This window comes from Terrapene carolina, unplaced genomic scaffold (genome assembly GCF_002925995.2).
Source record: "Terrapene carolina triunguis isolate 2854851 unplaced genomic scaffold, T_m_triunguis-2.0 Scaffold88, whole genome shotgun sequence".
NCBI lineage: Eukaryota > Metazoa > Chordata > Testudines > Emydidae > Terrapene > Terrapene triunguis.
Window position 1 is genome coordinate 2865707 of NW_020664439.1, and position 24803 is coordinate 2890509.

The 24803-nt window shown below is 43.1% G+C and overlaps 2 protein-coding genes across 3 annotated transcripts in view; one reads left to right on the forward strand and one right to left on the reverse strand.

The window, feature by feature from the left end:
- Positions 1-1326: 1326 nt before the first annotated feature.
- The window catches only part of LIMS2 (LIM zinc finger domain containing 2), a 39895-nt gene continuing 16418 nt past the window's right edge, over positions 1327-24803 (reverse strand). For both annotated transcript variants that reach the window (XM_024216796.2, XM_024216797.2), the window contains exons 5-10: positions 10244-10393; positions 9458-9608; positions 7576-7668; positions 6420-6468; positions 6176-6251; positions 1327-2073 (exon numbers count right to left, since the gene is read on the reverse strand). In XM_024216796.2, the coding sequence (XP_024072564.1) occupies positions 1926-2073; positions 6176-6251; positions 6420-6468; positions 7576-7668; positions 9458-9608; positions 10244-10393 (667 nt within the window). In that variant the 3' untranslated portion in view covers positions 1327-1925. The remainder of the gene's footprint in view (positions 2074-6175; positions 6252-6419; positions 6469-7575; positions 7669-9457; positions 9609-10243; positions 10394-24803) is intronic.
- GPR17 (G protein-coupled receptor 17) lies at positions 12496-24573 on the forward strand. Its single transcript, XM_024216799.2, has 2 exons — positions 12496-12752; positions 21606-24573. The coding sequence occupies exon 2, from the start codon at positions 21640-21642 to the stop codon at positions 22654-22656; it is 1017 nt and encodes a 338-aa protein (XP_024072567.1). The 5' UTR covers positions 12496-12752; positions 21606-21639; the 3' UTR covers positions 22657-24573.

Sequence of the window (24803 nt, forward strand, 5' to 3'; positions counted from 1 at the left end):
GATAGGTCTTCCCTGCAGCGTTAACCCAGCTCCCATCCACACACAAAAACCTCTCACCCAAGTGTGGTGTTGCTTTACACCTGGGCTCATTGGCCCAGCTGTGGGTATAGGCTAAAGCTTATTGAGCTGGTAACCTACCAACTCTGCAGCAAGGACACAGGTTAAATCACTTAAGTGTTGATACTCCTCCAATGCCTTCCCACAATTCCCCTCCTGCACCCAGGACAGACAAGTTCTCCCATTATTCACTGGGAAAGAATCACAGTGTGGTTCAGCTTACTGCAGTGCTAAGAACCATGGGGTATCATGTGCCTCCGGAAGTCCTAACATCTCAGACAGGTGACTGCAGCACCACTGAGTACATAGTAACTTGGGTAGTGCTCTGCAGTGTGACCTGTTACACCTGAGCTAGGCTAAGCCAGGCACCAATCACCCAAGTTAATTCTGCAATGAAGACATGCCCAAGGTGGTTAAAACACTAGAAGCTGTTTAGTGCCCTGTCTACACGACAACATCCACTGGTGCTACCACCACCGAGGTTCCATCAGTAATAGCAAAGGTGCAAAATTGTAGCATGGACATAGCTAGTGTCTTCCTACAAGATTTATAGGTATGAGTCTGAAGGCTCTTTTGGTTCACTCGAAGGGTCCTAGAGCCCAGGCTCCAGCCCAAGCCCAGAAGTCTACACTGCAATTAAACAGCCCCACAGCCCAGGCCCCATTAACCCAAGTCAGATGGTACAGGCCAGCCATGGGTTTTTAATTGAAGTGTAGACATACACTGAGTGTCATGGAAACTGAGCTGAGAAGGTAGTCTTTCCATTCAAACAAAGGGAAAAGGCTTGGCTCAGACTGAAGTGTTTAACAGTTACCAGATCCGCCAACTGGGTTTTGTTATGCAAAAGAGTAACCACACCTCCAGTCATATTGCAGGTACTGTAGAGGGTAATGGCAGGTGTGTCAATGGGTAGGGTATTATATCACATTGGGCAATTCCAAGCCCTGGGTATCAATGATCTAATGGAGAACTGGCAAGTAAACATTGAATATTAGTTCCTGGCATGCCCTGCCTTCACCCTCACACTACCTATCCCCCTTCAATTGTAAGGGAATTGAGTACTTTTGAAAAGTATCAAACTGAGAGCCTCAGAGATTGAAATCCTCTATATATCAACCAGGAAAACAGTAGTGCAACTTCTGTGAACTGCCCAGACATTATACATCCACTCTGGCCTGGACTGAAGTGAATAGGTAGCATAGACTCTGTGCCCATTCACTCCTTGCCTTGCCTTGCCTAGCCTAGAGAAAATGTCAACAAGGGTGTCAAGAAGGGTGATTGCTGCGGCAGTTTTTGTGATGTGGATATTTGTTCACTGGGAATTAGACAAAGACCAGCTCATTTTGGACATACCAAACAGTTATCAGATGGTGGTAATTTTGGGCCACATTCAGAACATTGTCCTATAGGTGAAAAGCTCTGCATACAAGTCATTTAAGGAATCCTTGATACTTATAACTGGTGTTGAACAATCTGCATGTTTCACCATCTGATATTTAAACCACTGTTCTTTCCAAATTCCTCAGGCGACAGGAGAGAGAACTTCAGCTCAATGTAGAAACGATGAAGGACAGAAAAACAATGGTGTACATCTGATCAATGGCAGAATAATGCCAGTTAACTACCATACCCATTGCTCTGCCCTACCCCCTCAGCAGAGGCCAAACTCCCCATGCTGTCAGTGTTAATTTGCAACTGCCTGAGTAAAGGAGCATTCAGGGTGAAAGCTGCAGTAACAAAAGCTGGAGGAGGTACTATTTGTCTGTGGTTTGTTTCAGACATTCTTAACAGCTCCCTTTGTGATCAGTAGCCGCTGCAAGTTGCAGTCTGTGAGGATAAGAGTGCAGTGAGCAGAATGACAGACCTGTTTAAGCAGAGTTTAAATCCACAGCTTTGGGATGTGATTTCCTGGAGGCCAGCTCAGACAGCTTTTTCAGACGTTTCTTCAGCTCCAGAGGGAATTTTTCATAGCATTTCTTGCACACTGGCTTCATGTCAAACTCCACAAACTTGTTCCTTTCAAAGAAACACTGAGCTATTAAAAACAGCACTTACAAAACTACAGTCATGGCTTGATGTTCAGTAATCAAGTATGTGTGTGTCTGTGTGAATGTGGTGGCTTGATTTCTACCACATGTATAAAACCCCTCATTTCAACACACAGATGCCAATCTTGCCAGGTATGTTCACATATCAGAATTTAACGCACACGTGTGGTAGTGTTCATGCCAAGTTAGGTGCCCAACTGTGTGAACACAGATACACATGGACTGATCACTGGAGATCAGGTCCACATGTTTACCAATAATGAAATGTCCAGCCTTGGAACACTTTGTGATTGGCTCTTAGCAACACTTCTGCTTGGCTGCTTTCCAAAACTTGGGGGCAGCAGCTTTGCATTGGCAACAGGAAGACATTTTGATTCTTCACACTCTTCTCCCCTGTGCTGCCAAGTGCACCTCAGCCTGCTATGAATGCCCCTTGCTAGCTAGTACCAGGGTGGAAGCACATTAATTTCCCCTGTACATATATCCACAGTGCTTTTCTTCTGTTGCAGTTCAATGGCTTTCCTATGTTTGCTATTTCACAGAAATCATAGAACTGGAAGGGACCTCGAGAGGTCATCTAGTCCAGACCCCTGCACTCAAGGCAGGACTAAGTATTATCTAGACCATCCCTAACAGGTGTTTGTCCAACCTGCTCTTAAAAATCCCCAATGATGGAGATTCCACCACCCCCCTAGGCAATTTATTCCAGTGCTTAACCACTCCGACAATTAGGAAGTTTTTCCTAATGTCCAACCTAAACTGCCCTTGCTGCAATTTAAGCCCATTGCTTCTTGTCCTATCCTCAGAGGTTAAGAACAACAATTTTTCTCCCTCCTCTTTGTAACAACCTTTTATGTACTTGAAGACTGTTATCAAGTCCCCCCCTCAGTCTTCTCTTCTTCAGACTAAACAAACCCATTTTTTTCAATCTTCCCTCATAGGTCTTGTTTTCTAGAACTTTAATCATTTTTGTTGCTCTTCTCTGGACTTTCTCCAATTTGTCCACATCTTTCCTGAAATGTGGTGCCCAGAACTGGACACAATACTCCAGTTGAGGCCTAATCAGCGTGGAGTAGAGCAGAAGAATTACTTCTCGTGTCTTGCTTACAATACTCCTGTTAATACATCCCAGAATGATGTTTGCTTTTTCTGCGACAGTGTTACACTGTTGACTCATATTTAGCTTGTGATCCACTATGACCCCCAGATCCCTTTCTGCAGTACTCCTTCCTAGGCAGTCATTTCCCATTTTGTATGTGTGCAACTGATTGTTCCTTCCTAAGTGGAGTACTCTGCAATTGTACTTATTGAATTTCATCCTATTTACTTCAGACCATTTCTCCAGTTTGTCCAGACCATTTTGAATTTTAATCCTATCCTCCAAAGCACTTGCAACCCCTCCCAGCTTGGTATCATCCGCAAACTTTATGAGTGTACTCTCTATGCCATTATCTAAATCATTGATGAAGATATTGAACAGGACCAGACCCTGAACCGATCCCTGTGGTACCCCACTTGTTATGCCCTTCCAGTATAACTGTGAACCACTGATAACTACTCTCTGGGAACGATTTTCCAACCAGTTATGCACCCACCTTATAGTAGCTCCATCTAGGTTGTATTTCCCTAGTTTGTTTATTAGAAGGTCATGTGAGACAGTATCAAAAGCCTTACTAAAGTCAAGATATACCACATCTAGTGCTTCCCCCCTATCCACAAGACTTGTTACCCTGTCAAAGAAAGCTATCAGGTTGGCTTGACACGATTTGTTCTTGACAAATCCATGCTGACTTGTTATTTATCACCTTATTATCTTCTAGGTGTTTGCAAATTGATTGCTTAATTATTTGCTCCATTATCTTTCCAGGTACAGAAGTTAAGCTGACTGGTCTGTAATTTCCCGGGTTGTCCTTATTTCCCTTTTTATAGATGGGTACTATATTTGCCCTTTTCCAGTCTTCTGGAATGTCTCCCATCTTTCATGACTTTTCAAAGATAATTACTAATGGCTCAGATATTTCCTCAGTCAGCTCTTTGAGTAATCTAGGATGCATTTCATCAGGCCCTGGGGATTTGAAGACACCTAACTTGTCTAAGTAATTTTTGACTTGTTCTTTCCCTATTTTAGACTCTGATCCTACCTCATTTTCACTGGCATTCACTATTTTAGATGTCCAATCGCAACCAACCTTCTTGGTGAAAACCGAAACAAAGACGTCATTAAGCACCTCTGCCATTTCCACATTTTCTGTTATTGTCTTTCTCCCCCATCATTGAGTAATGGGCCTACTGTGTCCTTGGTCTTCCTCTTGCTTCTAATGTATTTGTAGAATGTTTTCTTGTTTCCTTTTATGTCTCTAGCTAGTTTGATCTTGTTTTGTGCCTTGGCTTTTCTAATTTTGTCCCTACATACTTGTGTTATTTGTTTATATTCATCCTTTGTAATTTGACCAAGTTTCCATTTTTTGTAGGACTCTTTTTTGAGGTTTAGAGCATTGAAGATCTCCTGGTTAAGCCAGGGTGGTCTTGCCATACTTCCTATCTTTCCTACGCAGTGGGATAGTTTGCTCTTGTGCCCTTAATAATGTCTCTTTGAAAAACTGCCAATTGTTTTCAATTGTTTTCCCCCTTAGACTTGCTTCCCATGGGATTTTACCTACCAACTCCCTGAGTTTGCTCAAGTCTGCCTTCTTGAAATCCATAGTCTTTATTGTGCTGTTCTCCCTCCTACCAATTCCTTAGAATCATGAACTCTACCATTTCATGATCACTTTCACCCAAGTTGCCTTCCACTTTCAAATTCTCAACCAGTTCTTCCCTATTTGTCAAAATCAAATCTAGAACAGCCTCCCCTCTAGTAGCTTTCTCCACCTTCTGAAATAAAAAATTGTCTCCAATACATTCCAAGAACTTGTTGGATAATCTGTGCCCTGCTGTGTTATTTGGCACCTTTACTTCCCCCTCAGTTACACGAGTCTCTCTCATGAGGGAGATAAAGACTCCAGCAGCCATGAACGTCAGTGGGTCACAATCAGACAGTGATCTAGGTATCACAAATGGTGACTGCAGCAGAATCAGGCCACTGCATTAATTTGGTTGGCAAAAATCAATAAGTGGAATTTCACTAGCAGAGTCAGTGTCCCAGACACTCGAGTCATGTTTAGTCTAGAGCCCACTCAGTCTGAGACTTGCCAATTCCTTATCCCCCAATAGCCTCATATTCCCAGACTTCCTGCCATTCAGCTTCCACCAAGTTTACTGTGGTTAATGTTGCTCCATTAAGCAGCAGCAGCAAGAAGAGTTCACTACAATGTGGCCCAGCCCCAGGAATGTGCCCAGCCTCCATTAATCCAGGGAAGGGAAGGCTGTCTCTGAGATAGGCACATGATAAACTAATTTTCTAGACGTTTGAACTAACTTTGCCACTGTGTTTCCTAAGTCCCAGTTCTTATAGGTGACCTGTAATATTGTCTTAAAGCATGGCCTATACGTAGTATGCTTTTAATGCCTCAAACATTAAACACAATGCTGAGTGGGTACCTCTGGAATCATGCTGGCTGGTGCGACAGCCTGGAATGTCCAATGCTGCATGTCAGTTACCAAACAGCCCAGTTGCAGCATGGAACTGGGGGCTTAGGGCAGTGTCATTTTACTATGGAGTGAGACTTTGCTAAGCGTTTTATCAGTATAAAAGAATAAAGAATTTAAAAACACTTTCCAAAACCCACATTCTATAATGAAAACACCATTCCCTTGAGCCCCTAAGTCCATTGATAACTGAGGCATGTTGGGCCATCACAGCAGAGCTGGGGTGATATCAGAGGCCCTGAAACTAGGAAAGGGGCATTTAAAGTTAGTTTGTATTCATTGTCCCTGTGCCACTTACTATTTGAGGCATTTAGCACACAACTCCTTGAAAATGGGCTCAGTTACCTTTCCATAGGGGAAACCTTTCTAGGGAAAAGCTGTACATACTGCAGGAAAGGATACTATTCTACAGCTGCAGGATACCAGCACCGTTCCCCTAGGCTGCTGAAAGAGTTAGCCTAGGTCTGCAAGTATCTACTTACTTCAGTGTGAGCTTGATGTTGCAGGTGGAGCAGGAGAAGCAGTTCACACACCAAGCCTTGTTGAGAGCTGATACCACTGCGCAAAATAAGAGCAAACAACCAGATTATCTAGTCTCAGAGTCCGATCCCAATTCAGTGAGCCCAGATGTAAAAAGAAACACTGGAGCCTTGCAACTGCAGGACTGCAACAGCTGCATTGTCAGAATGGGAGAGCAACCCAAAACAAGGAGAGAACAAATCTTACCATCCCCCTCGATCACGTGGCTGCAGTTGTAACAGACATCTCCGAAGAGCTGCATGCAGAAGGAATAAAATGGGAACTTATTTTACTGACTATGAAGGAGTCTGCCCATGCTCCCCAAATTAGACAGCTGGTGCAAACATCCAACTTCTGATGGATGCAGCAGCACCCTAAAATTCATTTACTTCTCCTGAATAGCTTCTCATACACTTGCCCATTGGTCTATGGTCATTCAGAACTTGTATTCTCAAATCTTAGTTTTTTTTGTTGATGCCTCATATTCTTGGTACCATTATAACATGATCTCTGAGCCTTATATGCCTGGGAATTTGGGAGACAATGTCAATAGATCACAACACTGATCAAAGATAAATATCTCCTGATCATAAACCATAAACACAGAGGTAAAACCAAGAGCACTATTTTAAAAGCAGTTGATATTTAGCCTTTAACAACTCTACAAGGGAAATGTAATATTTTGTCTGATGGAAACTGGTGTAGAGTCATGGCTGCTCATTGTATCTTTATGATAATGTTATCTTTATATCAGCTTACAGGACAGATCTTTTCTGTGCTTTAGCCAACTAGATGCTATGGCATTTATTTTAAACAATTATAAATAGGCTGGCTTCACATGGGTTATAGAATGTTTTCGATTCTTAACAAAAGGTTAGCCAAGCAGCCATCTGATTGGTTAACACTCATTTTATTTGGTATAATTACAGAAATTTTAATTTGTTTGCTATGTTGTTATAGCTGTATTGCTCCCAGGATACAAGAGACAAGGTTTGTGAGGTAATACCTTGTATTGGACCAACTGCTGTAGATGAAAGGGACAGTAATTTTTTCTTTCAACAGGGAAGATCCCTGTCCCCATTACATTTTCATTCTCTAATCACTGCCACTTTCCCTAGAATTATACATGTCAACACACATCTGCCACGGAAAACATTTTTCCTTTTTCAATTAGATTCCCCACCACCAGAGGCTATTGATATTTCTTAACAACTCACTCCAGATAACAATGCATTTCTGGTTATATGGTGCATGGGAAAAATACTGTGCTTATTTCCCAAATTTCAATAGGGGGCATTCTTTCTCCCCAGCTCTTCAGTCGAGAGAGGTGCCTGCTGAATGGGTGCAGGACAGCAGTGCTTACCTGGTTGTAGTGAGTCTCGCAGTAAGCCAGTCCTTTTTTCTCATAGTGGCGGTGCCCCAGAAATGGCTTCTCACATTTGGCACAAACAAAATGCTGCAAAAGTAAAGGGCATTCAGTGTCGGTGGAAGGGCCTCCACAACTAGAAGACATACATGGTCGCTACCCCCGAAATAAGCCAGTGATTTGCACAAGAGTTTTACATCTTTATACAAAGACAGACAAGAAAACCCTGCAAGAATCTTGTGGGATGGTGATGGTGGGACGCTATGACAAGCTAAACGACAGTCACAGGAACAACGTCACAGCAAGGTTAGAAGATAGTAGTAAACACACCTGCACTCTGGCTACACAACAGAGTCTACCACTACCATCATCTGTTGAGCTGCACTGTACAAAAAAAATTGCTTCCAAGATTTGGAAGGTGAGATGTGTGACTCAAGAACCTCTTAATGCCAACTGGCAAAGGGATGCAGAGCGGTTACAGGAATCTCCTGATTTTGGTATGTACATTCTGGTTCAAAGAATGTCTCGTGAGGTCTCAAATGAAAGCTGGTGCCATGCTGGTTATCAATATTGTTGTGACATGTGTGTACAGATACTATGTAAGGAGTTATATAGTTATACACACACACACACACACACACACACACAAAATATGTTCTTAAAGTCTGTGTGGGAGAGTTGGACAGCATCAAAGGTGAAAAACAAGTTTTCTGTCAGACAAAAGGTGTTTATTCATCTCTCTGTTTACATGTAAATTGAATATTGTCTCATTCACTACTGGTCACTTATTGCCAGTCAGAACTAAATGCAAAGAAGGATTCTGCAGAATTCAGAGAAAAAGTCTACCAGGAAGAGAAAAGCAATGGTGCTTAGGGGAGATGGGGGGGAGGGAACCCTATCTAGAGATATACCTCAAAGGTTTGCTCCACTATATTTGGGAGGCAAAGACAACATCCTGGCACCCTTCACTAAGGGAATAAAAGGACAGTGCTTCTGCTTCATGAAGAAGAGTCTTGGTTGAAAATGCTGAAGAGAATTTTGGGTGAGAGAAGCTTCTTTAGACAAGACAGTAACTTGTTAGTTAAGATTAGTCTCTAGAAAGCATGTTATATTTTGTTTTACACATAACCATTTGTTGCCAATATTCTCTATTTCTTTGATAATATATTTATAGTGAAAACAAGAATATATTTTTCTAAGTGATGTGGTAGTAAGCAAAGTGCTGGCTCTGAGATGAATCTTACATGCTGGTGTGTCTTGTTCCTTTGGGAAAGGCAGACCTGGTAATTTTGTGAGTGTCCCACGGATAAGGGACTGGATACTACAGGGATTCAGGAGTTGGTGTGTGCCTATGGCTACCTGTACAGTGAGAATGAGGACAGGAAGGTAGTGCTTGTGCTACCAGAGGCTGGTGGTTTCAGGGAGCTGATCCACCACAGGCAGACTCAAGCGTGCTTCACACTAAGGACAGGTGGTGGTGAGGTGTCTCACAACCTGGGTACCCCTGGGAAGTGTCACAGCGATGTTACAGTTTGTTACTTAGAGCTGGAGGGAAGGACATAGAGAGGATGTACATAACTTCAGTGGTAAATGCTATTTTGCAGACCCCAGAATCTTTGCAATGTAATGCAGAAATTGTAAAATAATTTTCCTGAGAGTAAATTGAACAATGGTATTGTTATTGTGCAAAAGATGAAGTGCACCATTCACAACTCTAGTGCATGTGACTTACCCAGGTAAAGCTCACCCCAGGTAAATACAGTCTGAATTCGGCCTAAACAGGAATGGTGGAAATTTCTAATGTTCACCATAACAGCCTCCAACTTGCATTAGACCTCTGGCAGTATGCATTCCACAGGCAGCTTCACACTGATCTCACCTCAACATGCCATTGCTTCCCCAGAGCATTGACCACTCGTCCTTCGATAGGCCTGCGACAGGCTCCACAGATTGGGATACCCATCTTGTCATGGCAGGGTAGGCAATAGAGTTCCCCTTTCAGCTCCCTGGCCTCAGCAGTCAGCTCCTTCCTGAAAACAAACACAAACAAGTGTTCTTGAAGCAACAACACTGACCCAAGCCCCAGCCAACAGCTGTTTCACGATTAAACCTTACATGAGCTTCCCTCCAGACGTGAATATCTAAGATGAAGCTGTGGAAGAGTGAACTTCAAAGCCAACTTCCATGCTTTGGCCCCCATCTACACTATAAACACAGGCATCCTGAATTATGCTTGTGAAACATGACTGTGGTCAAACCACTTTATAACATGCTAGTTATCTAATAGGTCTTTCTGTCCACAAATGCAAGGCTAAATCATGCGGAGCAGTTTGGCCACAACCATGTTTAAACAAGGTATTTTTGTAATGTAAACAGGACCTTTGAGAGTGGCTCATTTCCAGGAACTGCCCAGTAGACGATGGTGCCCAGTAAGCAATGCATGGAGGAAGGAGAACCCTATATAGCTGAACAGAAGAACTCCAATTCTTCTATCCTTTTGATTCCAACTTTTTTGATCTTTCACATACAGAACTTCTTGTCTGCCGGACAACTTAAAGGCTGCAAAGTGTAGCTGATGATTACAGAGTCCAGAAAGAGACTGAACTGTTGTCCATACAGTATATTTCCCTGGTTTATTGATGGAAGCTGGGAGAGGAGAACATACCCGCAGTGGGTGCAGTTGAAGTGATCTGGATGATAGGAGTCATTCCTGAACATCAGAGGCTGCTCATCAATTATCAGGTGGCACTTCTGACAGATATACTTGCCTAGCCCCTTGGCTTTCTCCCGATTATGGCAAGGCCTGCACAGGTGCCTGGGTGAGAATTGGAAAGAAAGGGTAGCATTAGCACTGTAGAGTCTTTCTAGAAGAGAGTCGTGCTCTGCACATTTTTGGTTAGGGTTACAGGTTTCTGTAACCTTCTTCCAAAGACAGCAGCCACTGTTCTAACCCCACTGCTCTAGAGGATGGGAGTTAAACATCATCTAATGGTGCTAGTGTTAACCAAATCCTGAGGTAGCCTTGTAACTCCATCTGCCCCATTCAGATACAGTTAGGTATTTCCTAGGCCTCCTTATGTGGCATTTCTTCTCTTCACTACAGGTATCAAGTACAGTAAAAACAGTAGACAGTTTAGCGGTCTCTAATTGCAAGTGTGTGCTCAGCTTACAAACACAATGGAGACTGCACGTGGGCCCGAATCACTATGCATGAAGCGGCTGCTTTTGTACGTAGCAATAAAGACACTCATAGGTGTGCATATCAGAGTAGCTAATAAGTGTCTTATCAACACAGTGGAGAGCTTGTGTGCACATATGCATGTAAGTATATTCCTACAAATCTATAAATGTGTTTGTGTTTACATAAATCTATGCACACAATCCTCTGACTGCTCTGTTGAAGGGAGTTCACTCTCAGTGCTCCTCTTCAAGGTACTTTGCTAAAGTGCCTCCACCATGGTTGGATCCATTAGTCCTCACTAACCAGGACAAACCAGAGAGTCTTTGAATCATAGCCCTTCTACCCAAAAGCTCCCTATTAAGTTTAAGACAAACAAGGGAGTCTGCAGCTCTGTGCTGAAAACACTTAATATTTTTCAAACTGCAACAGAAGCACAAGTCCTGGTCGGGCATGCGACTGACATTGCTGGGAGTGAAGTCTGTGACAAAAGGGATAAAAGATAAACAGCTGTAAAGGTCAGTGCGCCTGTTTACACAGAGACCAATCAAAAAACAAGGAGCTGAATCAGCCAGTTTGATGCCCAGTATTTAAAAGCTCTCATGGGGTGGTCTTTAGTTTAGTTCACCCATCGGCCGTCTTCCCAGCATTAGTGTTGTTTGCTGGGTGCGGAGGTTTGGCTAAATTGAACACATAGCAGGCAAATGGGGGAAATAATCTATGCCTGTTTTTTCACCATTGTCCAACCTGACAAAAGCATGCTTAGTTCCCCCTCACTACAGTCACATGTACATCCCTGGTTAAGATTTAAAGGTATTCTCCCAAAGAGCCCATCAACTACAGGGAAAAACGGTAAAGGAAAGGTGGTGTCATAGCTAATGCAACAAACTAACTAGGAGTCAGAAGATCTGGCTTCTATTCCAGGCTCCCTCTTGGATTTCCTGTGGGACTTTGGGCAAGCCGCAGGTTTCCCCATCTGTAAAATGGGGCTAAGAATAATTCCATGTGGCACAGGGGTGTTGTGTGGCCTCAAACATTTATGATCCTCAGATGGAAAGCGCCTGCATAAGCTGAAAGTATGATTATTATTTTCTCACTTTTGAAGTCCTCTCTTGTGTAATAGTCTCTTTGCAGGGCTGGAACCACTGTCCTCCCAGACGGAGCCACAGTCCCCACAAAAAGCAGACAGCGCCCCATTATAAGAGATCATGCAGCTGTGCTCATCTCTGGATAAAGGCATCAATTTTATTCAGCACTGTCAAATGGGGACTAATTATACAGGGCAGGACACTGGGACCCTGTAGCAAGTGTCCTGAAAAAGACCCCTCTCATTCAGCTGAATAAGGGGCCTTCAACCCTTTGCACTGATAAACCATTATCAACCCCTCCCCATTCACAAACCCTCTCTGCTGTCCCATAGACCCTCCTCTATTGCAAGCAAAGTGAAGTCTTGGAATCGCAGAGCTGTTGCCATAGCAGCCGCCCCTCTCACCCCCACTCCCACCATTATGGAATTATCCCATTCTCAAGTGTCCTGTTGTGTCTATTAATACCAGACTCCCCCCCTGCACAATACCCTTTTCCACCCCTCTAAAATAATCACAGAACTCCAAAGAGTCAGTGTAAAAGACTAGGGGGTTCAGAGAGACTTTAATAAGCAGGACAAACACCGAAATATTCAAAAATATCACAGTAGCAGCAGTGGTTCGCCCCTTCCAAGGCTTCAGCTGGAATGAAAACTGCCTTTCATTGCAAGTGTGCCATCTCCTCTCCTCTGTTGTATGAGCTGATAATGCACTATCAGAGCTAGCAGGACTCTATATAGAGGGGCTCTCTCTTCCACCCTCACTAAGTCTGAAACGGTCTGCTCCTTCTGAATCATCAGACGGCTTTCAGCTTTGACGCTTCCCCTTGATTCGCTGGCGTCAGAAGGAGCTCCCAGAGATTTACTCTAGAAGGACTTTACCCTTCACCGGTAGGACTGCGCTGTCAAGAGGTAAGAGAACTGGCTTTGGCTGGTAGAATAATGGAGGCACTTTCCTGGTGGCTTTATGCTGTTGTAGCCGAGTCAGTGAGGGTGGTGGGAGATGTACAGAGTGGCTAATACACATAGTGTATGAGTTGTTAAACAAATAGAGTCCACAAAGAATTTCATTATAATCACTCTTGTCCTCTAAATTAGAATAGCTTTCCAAATGTCTCCATTTTCAGCCATTAGTACAGACAGGCATACACCACAAACATCACCCCATTACATTATTAATTTCCCATGGGCAACCGAGTATTCTCAGCCAGAGGGGAGTCAGCTCTGGAGGGAGTTTCATCCAGTGTTAAACGATTTTCTGGGAAAGATGCAAGATCTTCCTGCTTGACAAAGCATTTCCACCATCATCAGCCCTGATCATTTAAAACAAAACAGATCATTCCCCAGGCAGAACCACCTTTAATCAAAAGAATGAGAGAAGAGCAGAAAACTGTGAAGTCCACCTGAGAACTCATCAAGCTAGCTCGATTTCTTATTTAGGATGAACTAGAAAGTTTTGCTTATTCTTCATCAAGCCTTTTATTAACAAATAGGTAGAGCACCCGTTGGAACAGTAATATCGTAGTATAAACTATTATAGCTATCCAAGAGAGTATCAATGTAGTGTGGGTGTGAGAGAGGGGGAGGGCCATAAAATATGGCTATATGCACACATTCTAAATGACTAACTACATCCCTGCTTACAAATCAGCTATGGGAGGCTTGGAATAATGGCTAACCCCAGAATAGAGCTCTATTCAGCAATCTGTAAATCACTAAATACTCACACTACCCCAGCAGCGCAAGTCAAGTGGAATTCTGGGCTTGGGAACCAGACAACTAAAGAATTATTCTGCCTACAGATTCAGAACCTCTTGCATTGTAGAACAAGCCCCGGATACTAGATAATTTTAAAAAGGAGATATGATTTCTAATTAGCTTCAAACAAAAGCATTTGTATGTGCTACAGTGACAAGTTTATTAGAGATTCAGAGTTATTCTACAGTGTACCACAATAGAGCAAAAATAAACTAAAAACCTAATACAAAAATGTGCACATTTATTTTGAATCAGATTTAAAAAAAAAAATTATAATAATTTGCTAAACCTTCTTCATGTGTTATTACCAGAGGCACAGAGTAAAGCCATCACTGGTTTTCCACAGCTCTAGTGTTATTGTGCTATGAACACTTAAAGCCGCAGATTTTTTAAATGAGCATTTCAATTCTCAAAGCCAGTGCAGCAATTAATTCTAGTGATACATTAACTTCTCCTGAGCTATTCAAATGCCAACAACACCTTCATTTTCATGTCAACAATCAACATTAATGGCTACAAAATTAAAGTATGTTAAAACAGCACGAGTTAAAACTCTCGGAGGATCATTTGAGTTTAGAACCTAACTGAAAGGGTTTTGTAATGTAGCAAATTGCTGGCACTACTATGATGGGTCCCGTGCTTTCTCTTCTTGTGGGGGTGTTCAGGGCGCCATTTCTCGCCCCTCATCTGGGGTATTAACTGTCCCACTAGTATCCCAGAGAAGGGGAGTGGAGAGGGAGGGACCCGGGCCCGCCCTCTACTTCGGGTCCCAGCACAGGGGCCCTAGGGATAGTGGCAAACCACTTGAACTAGCAATTCCTTCCCCTGGGCTACTTCTCTCTCCGGCCCTTCATCTTGTGGGGCTTCCTGCCCTCTCTGCTTGGGCAAGGTTTCTCCCAACCCTTTGTGTCTGTGGAGTCCCTCTGCTCTGTACAAGCCAGGTTTCCCTTTATCTAGGGTCTTGGTCTTCTGGCCCGCCACAGCACTTTTCCAAACTCTCCTCTGCTTCCCTCCAAACTGCTCTCCTTCAAACTACTCTCTGCTCCAACGCCAAACCACTCTGCTTCAACTCCTCCAACTGTCTGATTGAAGCAGGGTTTTTTTTAAATCAGGTGACTGGCTTCAGGTGCTCTAATTGGCTTAAGAGGCTCTAATTAAACTGTAGCAGCCTCTCTTCCCTCTACAGGGAATAAGGCTCTCATCATCCTGGGGCTTACATATCTCCCCTCTATCACTCTCCTGCTGCCCTCTGGCCATGCTGTATCACAGTAAAAAGAGCCATTTATTTTCTTCACACCTTCTGACAAATAAAAAAAAAAAAAGAAAGAAAAAGAGGTCCTCACAGGGTAACATCTGGAACAGCAGCTTCCTCCCATAACGATACTGACTTTTGACAGATAAGAACATATGTGAGCTAGATCCATCAACATTTAATCAACTCCTGCAGCCCTAATCCCCAAGATGTTTCTCCTCCCTGTGACTACTCTACTAGACTTCTTGATATTCCCCACTCAACCCCCTGCAGTCCTGTGGTAAAATCCTGGCACCACTGAAGTCAAAAGAAGTTTTGCCATTGACTTCAACAGAGCCAGGATTTCATCACTGGTGTCTTTGCAATTCTGTGTCAGATACTGACAGAAAACTGAGCTCAAACCCCAAAGATCATAGCTCAATGCACCACAGGAAGTCAGTTCTAACAGAGTCTGATCACTACAGAGAATTTTAAGAACATGATAAAATGCATGTCACTCCGAGTCCCTTAATGTTGGGGCTGCAGATGGAGAGCAAACTGTTGCCCGGAGGAAGATTCCACCAAAGAGCTGGCCTACAGCAAATGAAATCTCTGTCTGGACTGTAGGAGACCCGATGCCAGCCTTTTAGACTCACATCCACCTGGTGTTTCATTTTTAACAGGGTGTTATAACTGAATATAAAACTAATGGCTAACCACAGTCTAATCTAAGTCTTGCTATGCAGGATCATGCCTCCTTACACATTTGTTTGTGGATGGGATTAGTTAAATAAATGGAGTGGCAGCACAAAGTGTAAATTCAAAGAGTCACACAACGAGTATTAATGTGGATGTGCCCTGTCTTTAATAGCCATTAAAGTGGTAAGGTTTCATCCTCCTTTGGTGTAAAATAGAAAAAATATGAAAAATTCCTTCCGATAAGGATAACAAGTCTTTTAGCTTCCAATACCACTTTCACGTAGGGACTAAACTCACAAGGTTTTTTCCAAAGACACTAGGACCCAGAGTTTCAAAGAGACAAGTAACACCAGCAAAGATGTGCACACTCCACAAACACTGTCTTTGCATGTGCACACCTGGGAAGCATGTACACAAAGAGGCAAGTCTCATAAGGACATAAGAACAGCCATACTGGGTCAGACCAAAGGTCCATCTAGCCCAGTATCCTGTCTTCCGACAGTGGCCAATGCCAGGTGCCCCAGAGGGAATGAACAGAACAGGTAATCATCAAGTGATCCATCCCCTGTCACTCATTCCCAGCTTCTGGCAAACAGAGGCTAGGACACCATCCCTGCCCATCTTGGCTAATAGCCATTGATGGACCTATCCTCCATAAACTTATCTAGTTCTTTTTTGAACTCTGTTATAGTCTTGGCCTTCATAACATCCTCTGGCAAAGGAGTTCCACAGGCTGACTGTGTGTTGTGTGAAAAAATACTTCCTTTTATTTGTTTTAAACCTGCTGCCTATTAATTTCATTTGGCGACCCCTAGTTCTTGTGTTATGAGAAGGAGTAAATAATGCTTCCTTATTTATTTTCTCCACACCAGTCATGATTTTATAGACCTCAATCATATCCCCCCTTAGTCGTCTCTTTTCCAAGCTGAAAAGTCCAAGTCTTATTAATCTCTCCTCATACGAAAGCCATTCCATACCCCTGATAATTTTTGTTGCCCTTTTCTGAACCTTTTCCAATTCCAATATATCTTTTTTGAGATGGGGTGACCACATCTGCATGCAATATTCAAGATGTGGGCGTACCATGGATTTATATAGAGGCAATATGATATATTATTATCTATCCCTTTCTTAATGATGACCAACATTCTGTTCGCTTTTTTGACTGCTGCTGCACATCGAGTGGATGTTTTCAGAGAACTATCCACAATGACTCCAAGATCTCTTTCTTGAGTGGGAACACCTAATATAGTTGGGATTATGTTTTCCAATGTGCATTACTTTGCATTTATCAACAAGTCTCCATTTTGCACATGTAAATGTCGGGCAAATATGCATGCCCACTGTTACAGAATGTGCTGTGCTTTGAAAAACGGGGCCCATGAAACAGTGTTCCGCTCAAGCACTGATGCAGGCTGCCCTCATACTCTCATTTTTATTCTTTCAGTAATAAACAGGAACAAGCACACAGCTGGTTGGCGCACAAAGGATCCTGCAGTCCTAAATCTCCAAACTTCACAGCTCAGCTGCATAGCATTTCAACACAGAGAAAGAGGGACCCACTGTGGCCAGATGGGAGAATTTCTATTTCTTAATTCTATCCATTCTCACTTCTGTTGATCTTCATCCTTCTTGTCTGTCAACCAGCTTGGCAGTGGAAGAAGTCTGGTTCAGAGTACGCCCACTTCTATCCACCTATTTGAAAGACAGGTGTTTTCTTGGGATTCTGTTTCCAGTGAATGTGTTACTGGACTATTCTTCACCAGAAATTTCACCTCTTAAATGTTTCTGAGCAATAATCATAGCTCTGAGGGAAGGTGAGGCATTACCCTCTGCTGCAGTCACTCGTCTACTGCTGTATAATTTCAGGATGCAGCAAGGTTTTTGCCAGAGGCATCTTCGATAACATCAGCAACCATCTCAATGGTTTGTTAACTAGGGTAAGGGGGAACTGGCTGATCAGAAAGGAGGAAGCATCTATTCACATACCTTAATTAACAGCAATGATGTGAAAGTAAAGAGTGGCCGCTTTGCACAGACAGGGGTTGCCTGGACAAAAGCCAGACTCCTACACCAAACAGACATTCTCCTTGACTTGTGCGATCATTACTTAAGGAAAACACTCTTCTTTTCCAGATATTTTTCAGACCCAATTCCACTTCCCACTGCCTCTGTAGTCTCCAATACATCCCAGACCACTCCTGCTCCCCTTGTGGGCTTCCTTCCCTGCCTAATATTTCCTCCATCTATCCCAGCACCCTATCCCTCAGACTTCTTCAGCTTCCTTTACTGCTTCCCCTTATACAAATATACTATAGCATCCTGTACTACTGGTCAAATACCACAGCAGTATCCATGCCATGGCGTTAAACACTCTCTTTGCTAATTCAGAATCTGGACCAGTATGACAGAATACTAGAGCCTTTTATTTTTAAATAAACAGAGGAAAACCAGATACTTGATCCCCATTTTAAGCAAACAAGTAGGAATAATCAAGTTTTGCATAAATCCTCAACTAGCTAAGTACAAGAGTTTAATGTGGTTTTGGTAAAAATGTTGCAGGTGCTAACAGGTTCCCCTATCAAAGAAAAACCTACAGGGGTTGATGCCGTGATCCCTGGGATTGTTGTGGAGGAAGAAAATTCCCAAAAGTTTTCTCTCAGTTTCCAACAGATCATTCGATTGCGCATGTGGGTTAGCATGCAGGTGGTTTGAACACAGATTGTTGGGATCTGCCAGAGCCCAAGGCTGTCTACACAGAGCCCCTGTACCTCCATGATGCCCCTTAGTCTCAAGTGAATCTTCCCCATACCCCGGTTAATACAGCAGCAGGTGAGTCATACTGACATTCACTTTGTCCCTTTGCTGGCTGTTGCCTGTATATCCCAAAATACACCCCTACCCCGATATAATGCGACCCGATATAACAGGAATTTGAATATAACGCAGTAAAGCAGTGCTCCGGGGGTGGGGGGGGCTGCGCACTCCGTCGGATCAAAGCAAGTTCGGTATAACACGGTTTCACCTATAACACGGTAAGATTTTTTTGGCTCCCGAGGACAGCGTTATATTGGGGTAGAGGTGTACATTAGCCTACATTTTCAAGAGTAATTAGTGATCTTGTGAGCCCAAGTTGACACCTCAAAGGAGTTTCCATGTAGTGGATCATGGCATCAACCCCTGCAGGTTTTCCTTTGATAGGGGAATGCTTCCACTGTCTTCGCTGTGTCCCAGTGAAGCACTCTCAGTGGGCCCCATGGACAAGGGGATGGTGCTGCAGACACATCTGACCACCCTCCCCTCCCCACATCCCTCAGGGACAGTGGGAGATGTACAACAGACTCAACACCATGCACAGATGTAGTTGAGGAAGGGATCCAGCTCACAGTTTTGTCATATTTTCATTTTATAGACTAGGGAGCAGATGAAGGGAATAATACAAAAGACTCAAAGCCAGAGTAAGAGTTACAGATTCTAATTCAAGATCTGTTGCATATCATAGAAAAGCTCTGGGTAAGTGTCCATGAAAGTCTGGTCATTTTGCACTGCTGCTGTGGGCAGCAGTGGGAGTGACAAGAATAAGATCAATTTCACTGTGTTGCTGGTTGAGAAAGCTACAGGGTCAGTTGCAGCAGATATAGTTACTGGAGCTTTCAAGGAAGAGGAACATGCAGCGACTGAAAAAGGAACAGAGTAGCAGAGAAATTCCCCTGGTAATAGCCAGGCAGCCGGGGAAGTCCAGTGCTCTTTCCCAAAGCAAGTCAGTAGTGTTTCACTGTCTGAATCAATTGAGGCAGAAGCCACTGCACTGTTTGGAAGAACTTTCTTCTGAATCCCAGCCCAGTAACAAAACCAACTCTGGGGATTTTCTGGTAACAAATAAATAAAATAAATAAATAAATAAATAAATAAATCCTGGCACTTGTTCCCAGAAACCATGCACCTAGAGACATTTCTACCAGAGATGGATATATGAACTCTCCCCTTCCCATTCTCTCCAGGAATAAGCCAGATACTCACAAAGGTGTTTAAAAAAAAAAACAAAAAACACAGAGGATACCTATGTCTCCAGTGAAGTTTCTGTATAAGGAGCTGTGACTGTAGTCCCAGGTGTGCCAGCCTGAGATTGCTCAATTAGGGCAAACTGTAAAGAAGGGCAGACAATCTCCAAAACTGGTGGTTATTCCAATACTTAGATCCACCAAGCCAGAAACAAAACAGCTTCTATAATACCTTATTGGTTACTCAGAAGCCAAAAACACAGTTCCCTTAAAGCAACCCAGCCTTGGGCTTTCTCCCAGACAGCCAAGTCAAATATGATGAGGATTACTAAAAATCTTGTTCATCATATAAAAAGGATCGGACACATTACCTCCCAGGTTAATGAATATTTCAGATCTTATCCAAATACACACTTACAGCCAATTATTATTATCTAAACTAAGATTTATTAAAAAAAGAAGAGAGAGCATATTGGTTAAAAGATCATTATACATACAGGTATGAAGAGAGTTCTTAGGTCAGTTTTATAGTACAGATGGTGAGCTTAGAGTTGCAAAGCGTCCTTTCCAGAATCACTTCATTAGGTTATAGTCCAATGTCCATATACAATATCAGGGCTATCCAGAATGGCACTGGAGACCACAGTCTTGCGACTCAAACTTCCCTACGAAGCTTAAGCAGATCTGAGATCCCAAGAGTTTTTAATAGAGATTTCCTCTTGACAGCACACAGTCCTTGGATGAACAATAGGCTTTTGAAGTAACCTTCTATTTCCTAAGCATTACTAGTAATTAATTAGTACAAGATATTTATCTATTAAGCAGTTCATAGACAATTTACTACAAACTTCAAAGAGAAGTATAGACAATGAAATTACTACACCCAAGTTTCATTTAAATGTTAATATTCCCTTTTGATCTCTGAATCAATAGACAGGATTCACCTATTTACATGGTTAACATCATATTTACTCGTTCATTAGCCTGTTCATTTATAAGCCGACCCCCCCAAGATGGATAGGTAAAAATAGCAAAAACTGTCACCCTTTCATAAGCCGACCCTATATTTCAAGGGTTGGCAAACTTTGGCTCCTGGCCCGTTAGGGTAAGCCGCTAGTGGGCCTGGATGTTTGGTCTACCTGGAGCATTCACAGGCACGGACCCCCTCAGCTCCCAGTGGCCGCAGTTTGCCGTTCCCAGCCAATGGGAGCTGTGGGAAGTGGCGCCACTTCCCACAGCTCCCATTGGCTGGGAACGGCAAACCGCAGCCACAGGGAGCTGAGGGGCTCCATGCCTGCAGATGCTCCAGGTAAACAAAATGACAATGTATTAGATAGTCAATTCAATGATTCCATAGAGTTTAAAATCATCAAATTTTGGTGTAGACCCGTTTATAAGCCGACCCCCGCTCTTTGATGCATGACTTTTTTACCAAAAATATTCGGCTTATGAATGAGTATATACGGTAAACACATACAATTAATACTACCTCTAATTCTCTAACAATACAGGTTTGCATGTCAAAACTCTAGTCTATTTAACAGGACTATGTTAGCTATTGCTAAGGAACAGCCCTAATTACCATTTATATACTTCTCTAATATGTCTTTAAAGGTTCAATTTGGCTAATTTATTCTGCAAGTTGCTTAACCCTTTCTGGCCCTGTGTCACAGGAGCTCTTTAAATCCTAGGACAAGTAGTACCAATATTTTGGCACCATGCCAAAATCAGTCGCTCTCTGACTGTATAGTGCCTATTTTCACTTTTCTGTTAACCTGGTACATGGGTGTTTAGCACCTTTATCGCTTACTAATTCTCAGAACATCTTTGAGATAAATGTACAGCCAGTTGATTGCATTACAATATTTTCTTCAACTGACAGGAAAGGTCTGGAAAACCCAATTGAGAGGGAGGGGTTTAATAATTCTGAAGTAGGTCAGACTCTGAGTTTATAAAAATTGGGCAGTGTCCTTTTAATTACTTCTCTCAGCAAGCAGGAGACATGTTGACTGATTTCCATGCTGTCTCACCATTACCAAGGTTCTTTGTAAGATCTGTTTTCTTGATTTTTTTCAGGTCCCTGGTTGGTGCCCCAGAGCTGTAGTGAGGAATGAATGGTCCAGCAGATCCCTCAAGCCTATTCCTCAACTCCTCCCTGGCAACTTCAGAACAATGTGGCAAAGAGACCCATATAGAGAACATCCTTTTTGCCACTTTTTATCTCCTGGATTTCATCCTGGCTTTTGTTGGCAATACCCTGGCTCTTTGGCTCTTCATCCGGGACCAAAAGTCAGGCACTCCAGCCAATATTTTCCTGATGCATCTTGCTGTGGCCGACCTGTTTTTTGTGCTGGTTCTACCCACCCGGCTGGTATATCACTTTTCTGGCAATCACTGGCCATTTGGCGAGATCCCATGCAGACTCATTGGCTTCCTTTTTTATCTCAACATGTATGCCAGTATCTACTTCCTCATGTGCATCAGCGTTGACCGCTTCCTAGCCATCGTGCACCCTGTGAAGTCCATTAAACTCCGCAGGTCACTCTACGCCCACTCAGCATGTGCCTTTCTTTGGGTTATAGTTGCTGTCGCAATGGCACCTCTGTTGGTCAGTGTGCAGACAGCTGAGATTAACAACACAACTGTCTGCCTACAGCTCTACAGAGAGAAGGCATCACGCCATGCTCTCGTGTCCTTGGCAGTGGCATTCACCTTTCCATTTATTACTACAGTGACCTGCTACTTATTGATTATCCGTAGCCTGAGGAGTGGGAACAGAGTTGAGCAGCACCTGAAGGAAAAAGCCATCAAGATGATCATAGTTGTCCTAATGATCTTTCTGGTCTGCTTCGTACCCTATCACATCAATCGCTACATTTACATTCTCCATTATGACGGCACCAAGACTTCCTGTGAAACCCAGCGAGTCCTGGCACTCAGTAACCGCATCACTTCCTGCCTCACCAGCCTGAATGGCGCCCTTGACCCAGTGATGTATTTCTTTGTTGCTGAGAAGTTCCGTGAGGCCTTGTGCAGCTTGTTTTGTGGCAAAAGAGCTGCAATGATGCCTCCAAGTTATGAGGGGAAGACAAATGAGAGCTCACTAAGTGCTAAATCTGAACTGTGAGCAAGTGATCATATTTGTTGTCACTTCCGGGCACAACACAGCCAAGAGACTCTCTAGAGAGTAAAGGCAAGTGACTCCAAGGACAGAGATGTTATCCCCAGAGTCAGTATCATTCTTGCAATATCAAGGAGGAGAGTTCAGTTATTCTATGCAGCTACAACCAGCAAGGGCTCATCTCCGCCAGAAGACAGATTGTAATCTCTGTAAATCACAAGACATCTAACCATGAATGCAACAGCAGCAGCATCTGTTGCCCAATCCTGAAGCTGAGGCCTGAATATTTTGGGATGGAGGAAGGAAACAAGAATGTAATCAATCCATGATTTCTCCATCTAAGAGTTTTATACTCAAGTCTCGTTCAAGCAAATGTTGGCCACCCTGAGAAACAGAACAACTGGAATTCAAGGACTAAGATTCAGTGGGTGATTGCCCCCTGCCCAACATGCACACCCTCCCCTGAAATCCTATGTTGTACCAGCCAGAGAGATTCAGTCCTGGGATATCAGAGGAGAATAGTAGTGTCTCTAGATCTATTGTGAATATTTGTAGAGAGTTGGGGGGATATGGTATGCCTATTGAACAGGGGAAAGGGGAAACCTGTGGCTGGAATAAATGGGAGACATCCTGATTCCCCAGGGACGTCAAGTTATTGTCGCCACAGGCCTCTTGTCTATGCCGAGGATTTGGGCATGAGCAGTAAACATCATGCTAATATTTCAATCTGTCCTTGGGTTTGTGGTCTAAGGCCCCAGGAGCTGTCTTCAGTTACAGGCAGCATCTTCTGAACGAGTCTTGGGGTGTAGTCCTGTTTGAATTATCAATCACCTTAATAATCTCAGGCTAAAATAAAAGGGAATGGAAAGAAGTCTCATGAAAAAAATCAGTAAAGGGAATATCTTCCATTGGTTTATAAATGCTGAACCCTAAAACTCTGAATCCCTGTAAAAAAATTAGCCAAGAAGATGAAAAGTAGATGTGCTGAAAGTGTGAAACCCAGCCTGCTTGGGGAAAGCCTTAAAGCTCTTTAGAGTGTTTTGTTTGGTCTGAAAAACATTTCATTTGCTACATATGATCACTAACCTAGTTTAGCTTAACTACCCTCACTGATAAATGTTGCACCCAATGGAACACATCTGGGTATTAAAACAAGCAGGGGAGATAGGAGAAATCCCATGGTATAAAAGGAGAAGAGCAGAAGAATCCATTATGTCCACTAGGAACCTTGCTAAGCCAATCATATTTGCCTCTGAAATGCTTAGGTACGGCAGTGATGAGCATGATAGAAAGCCATATGATAGCTCAATCTTATTTACATATTCTACCCATGCCACTGGGAAAGAGCTCTCGATGTCTCCAAGAGTTTAGATCCTGAATTATGAAATCAAACAGCTTTTTATCTTGGTTAAGTTTCTGGAAGCCTGACTGCTTTCCCAGCTGGTACCCAGCACTGCTCAAAGGCACTAGCCAATCAGAGACACAAGCCAAGAAGCCAAAAGGAAAATCCATTAACTGTAATTCTGGAAGCCTAGAGACTGGTGTTATATGGAAGATTACTTGAACGGGAAGTAATTATGGAAGGTTCCCTGGTGGACAGGGTGAAGCAAATAATCCTCTTTCCTTTTCCCACGTTGATCACTTCAGCGGGTAGAAACATCAACTCAATGACTCTCCCAACCCCTGCTGGACAGAGGTATAACAGTCTGAAGTTAATCCACTGTGCTTCAGAATTCAAAGCTATCTGCCAAACTGTCTGTCTCTCTTCTTACCGGGATGTGCTTTTGTACAAGTTTCCTGTCCTGTTTGTATTATTTTTGCCATTAATTTTTTTAAAACAAAAAACTTTTTGGACTTGTTCATACTTATTATACATATATAAAATAAATAGTTTAAAAGGATCAGTGAGAAGATGGTCTTTATATTAACAGAGGCTCCCCCTCAGTTTCTCATTATGCCCAGGGTTCCCACTCAATCAGCAGAGACATGCCCCTTTATCTCTCACATGCAGACCAGCATCATGCCTGGAATCCTTTCCCTTTCCAGACAGCCTCCTGCCCATTCACCCAACTCTATCCACAATCCACTGGCATTCCACCTTCAGGCCCCTCCTCTACCCATATGTCCTTGGATAGTCAGTGTCCTGTCCATTG